Source organism: Cervus elaphus, chromosome 27 (assembly GCF_910594005.1).
Source record: "Cervus elaphus chromosome 27, mCerEla1.1, whole genome shotgun sequence".
In the NCBI taxonomy this organism is placed as follows: domain Eukaryota; kingdom Metazoa; phylum Chordata; class Mammalia; order Artiodactyla; family Cervidae; genus Cervus; species Cervus elaphus.
The window spans coordinates 24,785,859-24,793,087 of NC_057841.1; the positions used below are offsets into that span (position 1 = coordinate 24,785,859).

At 54.4% G+C, this 7,229-nt stretch overlaps 1 protein-coding gene across 9 annotated transcripts in view; it reads right to left on the reverse strand.

The window, feature by feature from the left end:
• Positions 1-6,065, reverse strand: part of FHOD3 (formin homology 2 domain containing 3) — a 502,620-nt gene extending 496,555 nt beyond the window's left edge. For 5 of the 9 annotated variants that reach the window (XM_043888942.1, XM_043888941.1, XM_043888938.1 and 2 more), the window contains exon 1: positions 5,757-6,043. In XM_043888942.1, the coding sequence (XP_043744877.1) occupies positions 5,757-5,921 (165 nt within the window). In that variant the 5' untranslated portion in view covers positions 5,922-6,043. Of the gene's footprint in view, positions 1-5,756 lie in introns of all 9 variants that reach the window. The other 4 variants (XM_043888944.1, XM_043888939.1, XM_043888946.1 and 1 more) reach the window with 3 other exon arrangements.
• Positions 6,066-7,229: the final 1,164 nt, after the last annotated feature.

Consider the following 7,229-nt stretch of genomic DNA (forward strand, 5'->3'; position numbering starts at 1 on the left):
TTTGTAATGTGTTTGTTTGAATTTAGAGTTAGAGCCACACATTGCAACTGGTGGATATATCTCTTAAATCTCTTTTAATCTAAGGTTTCCTTCCATCTCCATCTTCTCCTTTACTATTTATTTGTTAGAGAAACTATAATTTCCCACAATCTGGATTTTGGTGATTACATCCCTGTGGTGAGGTTTAACATTCACTGTAACAATTTCCCCCATTCTTTCTTACTTAGTTCAGAACAAGGCACAGAAACATATCCCAATAAAATAGCTAAAACAACAAAACAAAACAAAAAGCAGCCTGATTGCCTCGGTAAACGACCAGATGCTGACAAACTCAAGACTGGAAATGCCCCACAGCCATGGAACCAGCTACTCAGATTAGAAAAGCAGGTTTAAAGCCAGGACACTCCTGAGCTGGCCACAGGCAACGGGGCATCGGCTGCAGGTGGCACAGTGTGGAGGCTGCAGGAGAGGTGACCGTCCTCCATCTGAGGACGGGAAGGTTCCAGGGACACTTCAGAGAGAATTAAACCATGGAGGGGAAAGCAGGCTAGAGTTGGGGGTTGGGAGTGCTCCTGAGTTGGTCTCAGCGTGTTAATCAGTTTTAAATCTGCCACCGTTAAAGACGAACATTTCAGAATCTGGAGGAGGAGGGCAAAGGCGGTACTGTGTTTTCCAGAGGGAAGCAGGTTGGACTCCGAGGGCAAAAGGCACAGACTCCCAAGAGCGTCTGCACTGGAAGGACTTAGCAGGGCTCACCGACTTCAGTCACAGCCTGTGACAGGCAGCCCCTCCCCCCGCCCCTCCCCCAGCACGGAGAGCACGTGCTCTGCTGGTTTTCTAATAATGAGACACAGTTGGCTACAGGCTCTGGAGTAAAAAAAGACCTGACCTTAAATCCCAGCTCCTCCACTTAAAAGCAGCATGGCCTTAGACAACCTGCCTAAGCTCCCTGTGCCTCAGTTTCCTCATCTGTTAACTGGGGACACCACTGTCGGTCTGCACGAACTCTTGTGAGATCATTGGGGTTGTAACGCCGAGTCTCACTGAACAGTGCCTAGAGCAAGCCCTTTATATGTTAGCCCTTCACCCCCAAAGATTTCTGCCAGACCACCCCCACCCAGACATCCAACTGGGTTCCCAATGCAGTCTGTCGCCGTGCATGGCGCAAAGCCAACTGACCCATAAAGGGTTCAGTCCCATGAGCCTGATCTCAATAGCCCAGCTCCAACCAACTGAGCTAATTACGGTAGACTGGGAGTCAACTCTGCTTCGAGACGCTCATAGCTGTTCATACGGCACTCTCAAACAGTTTTGTCCTAAGATGCTATGTGACACTACACACTGGCCAACTTCACTAATGACCTCATCTTTAAAAAATCTTAATGTAATGTAACAAACAGATGTGTCCCTTAAGAGGATTAAGGTGGAAATTCATTAGAGCAGTAATACCAGTGGATTTGTGTTCTAAAACGGACGCCCATCAATCAACTCGGTGCATGCTTAGCCTTAGTGCTGCTCAGCCTCAGGGAGAACCCTGGAGAACTGGGCAGCCAGGTCTTTACCCTCAAGACAGGTATGTGTGAACAGGGGACTCATGGAGAACCCTCTGAGCCCTGTACTGAGCCTGACCTAAATGACCTCTAGTCCCCGCTGCCCAGACTGCAGTGTGCACAGGAATCTTCGATGCATCTTGGGAAAACACACATTCTGACTCCGCAGGACTGGGGAGGCCTGAGAGTGTATGTCTAAGAGCCCAGGTGACACCCAGCCCACATGCGGAGGACCAAGGTTCCAATCCTCACAGCAATCAGCTGTCTTACAGGTGGTGTAGCTGAGGCAGCAAGGGAACCACAAAAACAAAGGCAGTGAGAAAGGAATGAACAGGGCTCCGTGCAGGCTAATCCAATGAGAGGATGGAACTCTGAAACGTGGGCGGGCTGCCTGGAAGGAGGAAACTCAAGACACAAAAGTAGAGTCATTAAGGGCTTGGACCTGGTGCCAAATGCCAGTTCTGGAACTTCCCACTCACATGGCCCACTGACTTTTTTTTGCTTAGGCTCTTCGGCTTTGAGATGCAACCGTCACAGTGCCTGACCCATGGGGTGGTCTCAGGATTGGCAGGAGGATGCATGTCTGGGACAGTGCTTGGCGCAGGCAAGTGGCCAGAACCTGGGAGCTATTATTCTCTACTTTCTAGTCCTCAGCAGCCATGGAAACATTTCCTGAATTAAATTACTAGGTCATAATTGCCATATTGACACACACGCTAGTTAGCACTTTTTTGTAATATTCTACAATTTCAGTTTGCCTCTCGAAAATAAATAAGAATCCTTAGAGTCTTTGCCTTTAGCACCAATCAATCCAAATACATTCATGCTTTGAAAGGTCCATGATTCTGTTAATTCTACTGCACAGTTTTTTCCAAATTAGAAGTCCTATAATTACAATTCTTTTTAAGGCACTAAACCAGAAATAAACACCTGTTCATGCAGCACTTGAAAACAAAAAGCCTCACATTGTCCAGATAAAATATATAACCACCAGAATAAACATCTCCCCAGTGAAAATAGGGTACCTGTTCTCTATACTGACCTTTTTGTTATCAGACTAATCATTTGTTTAACCATCCTCAAGGAACTACTATAAAAAGCTGGGGGGGAGAGCTTCAGTCTAGCAGCTTGGAAAAAAAAAAAAGATAAAACATTATAAGAACAATGTTTTGTTTCTGTCCAAGTCAATGGTTTAAATGAACAACTAATTTCGAATGGAGTCAGCAAACAAGAGATAAATTTATACATACTTCCCAAGGTTAGGAAAAGATACATAGGCTCAAGTTTGGTCTGGGATGGATGTGAGGGATAAACCAGTTCAGAGGTTCCCAGCACAGAGACTCCCTAGGGGAGCTTTACAAATTAAGACCCTCTGCAGGGTCTTTTGCAGAAGGAAATGGCAACTCACTCCAGTATTCTTGCCTGGAGAATCCCATGGACAGAGGAGCCTGGTGGGCTACAGTCCACGGGGTCGCAAAGAGTCGGACACGACTGAGCGATTTTGTCACACAGGTGTGTCCACTTAGTGACAATTCATCCAGCTGCTCACTCAGGGCCTGCACGCTTTTCTGTGTGTGCCATCTACTTCGAGCAAAAGTCTGCACCCCCAGGTCAGATGGCTGAGGATGCTAAGAGTTTCCGAAGTTTCACAGTCACACTTCTCCCCTCTCACCACCCAGAATGTCCCCTGCCGCAGAAACTCTCTTCCTGCCAGGCTGGGCTCAAGGAGACCCATGGCAGGGGCATGCCCACTCCCTCACTGTTAGCTAATTCATAGCCAGGTTGGTAACGATTTGTTTCCCCCTCTGGCTGTGAACTCTACCAGGTCAGCAATTCTGTCTCAGTGCTCTTACTCAAGCTAGTAGTAACATTCACTTGCCCCAGGCCAAAAAGTATCTGGCCTAGAAAACTGAGTCGGGAACTCCCCAAGTTAATGGAACGGAAGCCAGAGCAGATGCAGAGTTGGCCAAACGACTGGTCCAGGGAGCAGAACAGCAGTGGGGTCTCAAGTCACACAGACCAGGTTTCAATATCAGCTCCCCGCTCCTAGCAGAGAAACTAGGTTACTCAACTGTTCTCAGCCTCAGTTTCCTCATCCATCAAACAGGTCCAGTAAAAGTCTGCACTTCACAGATACATGTAATAGGAAATGAGATCCCGCACTGACATCCTTAGTAGAGCATGCATACACCTACATACCAAGCACTCAAAACTCATTATCTCTGTCTATCACAGATGGATCATTCAACCTGGCAGATTTCCTGCTGGAAATTAACCAGCATTTTACAGTAGTAATCGCACCTGGGCACAGAAATGCCCTGAATTCTGCTTTATAGAAACCCTGGCTAATACAACCAGCCACTCAGTCGGCTTGAGATGCGAACAATGATGCCACACATCTGACGGTATGACAGGGGTCTTCAGGCAACAGACTCTGAGACTGAGGCTGGCCGGGCACCCCAAGACAAGGGATCAAGGGTCTCTGTTGGACATCTTCAGGTTCCATTTATTCCATAAGGGTCATCACTGGGAGCCAGTGCAGCAGCTGTGCTGTGGCTTCCCAGGGGGTGGGGGTGGGGGTGGGGGACAGCATAACGCTGGGGCATCGGGATCTCCTACCAGACCAGGAACACTGGAGCAGGCTACCGGGCTCTTCCACGGAAACATAAAAATGTATGTCAGTTTCCAGCTTGAAAGGTCAACCCCGGGTTTGAAATCCAAGGAAACCACTTCAAGGTCACAGGGCCACAATTATGAGTCTTCTGCGGTCTCAACAAAGGATCACTATAATCAGAGACCATAATGAATGAAATAACCATGATGCTGAAGAAGCCCTGCAAAGATTTTTAACTGAATCCATTGATTGAGAAGAACCTCCTAAAGTAACTGACAAAGTGATCCTGATAAGCTGAATCCACAAGACATCTTTCTGTCTCCCCATCTCCCAACCCAACCTTTCATGGCCACAGGGGTTCCCGGGACTATCCATCCTGCACCAACACAGAGAAAGGAAACAGAATTGCCCTACTCCTCATTCCTGAAGACAGGTTACTCATTAAGTAGTGGGGGCTGGGGGAGGGGAAGGGGGAGCCGTGATACACTAGCAACAGACACCATTGCCAAAGTTCACCGGTTTCCACATCAACCTCCCTCTCTTCTTCCAAGGCAGGTGAACATCATACAGAAACCTAAGGAATTTTTAAAAACCAGTTTTGTTCTTTTTGTCACCAAGTGTTATCTTTTCCAAATATTTATCAGTTGTTGATCTTCAAAGAATAAATCATCTACGAGCTTTGATATGAACCCTAAGGGAGGGGGGGGGGGGAGTACCAGAAAAGTAATTCAAGATGCAGTCACTCTATTTAAGTGGGAGGAAGGGTTCTCCTGGGTAAACTAAATGGTTGGCTTTCAGTGCCCAGCTCTCTTTGCAACACACATACTTTGCAAGATGCCTGTCCCGCAAAGAGTTAAAACAGAAAAAAAGGAAAAAACCCAAGCCATTCTTCCCAGGGGACACTCATTTCGGGCTTTGTGCGCGCGGGCCGCCCCTCTGAGCCCCCGCTCCTCCTCCCACGGCCACTGCTCCCCTCAAGACCACCTGCTTCTTTTAAGAAAAAGGGGGCTGCTCTGAACAGGATCGCTGCGCGCGGGCGGCGTCCTCCGCGGCGCCCCCGCGGGAGGAAGGAGAGGCGTCCCCGGGAAGCGTGCTTTATCGCGAGGGTCGCGCTGCCGCCTGCAGCGGCCCCAGAGGTCGGAAAGGTTTTGTCCCGGGCGTCGCTCGGGGCTCTCCTCAAAAAGACCAGAGTCCCCGGAGCCCGGGTTCTTTCCGCGCGCAGCTCGGCGCCCGCCCGCCCGAGTGCGGGGACCGACTGCCGGCATCCGAGCCCACCCCGCCCACCCGGCCAAGCTAACGGCGCGGCGCGGGGAACCCTCTGCATCCCGCCTCCGGTCGGCGCCGCACCTGTTCGGCCTTGCCCGCCCCCGCTCTGGGCCGGAACGCTGGGCGGTCTTCCCCTCCGGCCCGGGCGATCCCCAGCCAGCCGGCGCGCGCCCGGACCCCTCTGCCTAACGGGGAGAGGGGAGGTCTGCCCTTGAGCGCTGGTCCCCCGGCCGCACCCAGCTCAGCTCGCCCGCGGGGCCCCGACCCCGGCGCGCCCCGCAGCAGGAGCTGCGCCCAGGGGGCCCAGCCCGCCCGCCCGGCAGTACCTTGTGCGGCGCCCGCAGCAATCGGTGGACCCCGGCCAGCTGGGTGCCGAGCGCGAGGTCCTCGCGGAACGTGAACAGCGGCGGCCGGCTGGGCTCGGGGAAGTTGGTGCTGTTGAAAGGGTCCGTATCGTCCAAGAACTGCACCCGGCAGGCCAGCGTGGCCATGATGCATCCCTGCCCCAGCGGGGGCGCGGGCCCCGGGATCGACGGGGGTCACCGCAAGCAGGGGAGGCCGCGGCCGCCGCTCGCTGGCTCGCGGGCTCGCAGGCTCCGGCGCGCCTGGCTGCAGCCCGGGCTCCGGCCGCGGGGGGCGGGACGGGGGCGGGGCCGGCGGGGCCCCTCCTCCCCGGGCTCTCCGGCTCCTCCCCTTCTGCGTCCCCCGCGCACCCGCCGGGACCCACGCGACTCGCCGCCGGGAACGCGAAAGGGAGAGCGGCTCGCGCAGTATCCGCAGCCCTGGGCCGAGTGGGCTGGCCGAAAGCCCCCCGCCCACCGCCCGCTCCGCGGGCAGACCCCGCAGCGAGGACGCCGCCTGGGCCCCTGGCAGCACGTGCGCCCCGCCGGCTGGGGCGCCCAGGCCGAGCTGCACCCCTCTGGGCTCGGGGAACCGAGGTGTGGGGGCGGGGTGGGGGGGCACAGCCGTCCTCGGGCATCTTATCCATCTGAAAGCAGGCTTAACTCTTTCCAGATGAAGGCGGCGGCGGCCGGGCTCCTGCTGCCTGGATTCGGAAAGCCCCAGCTGGGCACCAGGAGGCGAGGAAGCCCCCCCCCCCCCCCCCCCCCCAACCCCGACAAGCAAGCAAGCAAGCGGGATAGTGGCAGCCACCTGGACCCCTGGGCAGGGTTCCGGGGAGGTTTCCCCCGGGGAGGAGGAAGCTAAGAAGGAGGAGGGTGAACCGGGGATCTCTGGCAGCCATTCTTAAGAAACAAGACCAGGAGGGCGCCAAGCTGGAGGCTTCAGGGGCTGAGTGTCTGGATGACCCTCTGCATCCTCACGGCCTCTTGGCCAGTGAGGTCTTCGAAAGCCCTAAATGGGTCTAGTGGGGCCGCAGGGGCGCTTCCGGCGCAGGGAGCCCGCGGCGAGCGAGGGACCCACCGGGCATAGAGGGACTTGGAGGGAAGGTTTGCAGCCTGCCCGCCTTGGCCTGCACCGCGCCTCGAGGCTTCTCGCTGCTCGAGGGTGACCCCCTTCGTTTCCAATAAGAACTCCCGGTTCCCTCCATCCCCAGGCTATGGCCAAGGTCCCGGGTCTCCTCGTGCCTCCTGCAGGTCTCGTGGAATAAACTCAATGGCTCTCAACATCCGCATCTAAACAAGGCGATTTTGTGACATGTGGCTCCCCTTCTGGCTTCAAGGGGAAGAAACCCCGCGTCCCACGCTAAGCCTCTTCACGCGCACCTGTGACCTTCCGTTTCCGTGGACCCTCCCCGTCGCACGTGCAGGCTTACGCCTGTTCTTAAAATAACCATGATC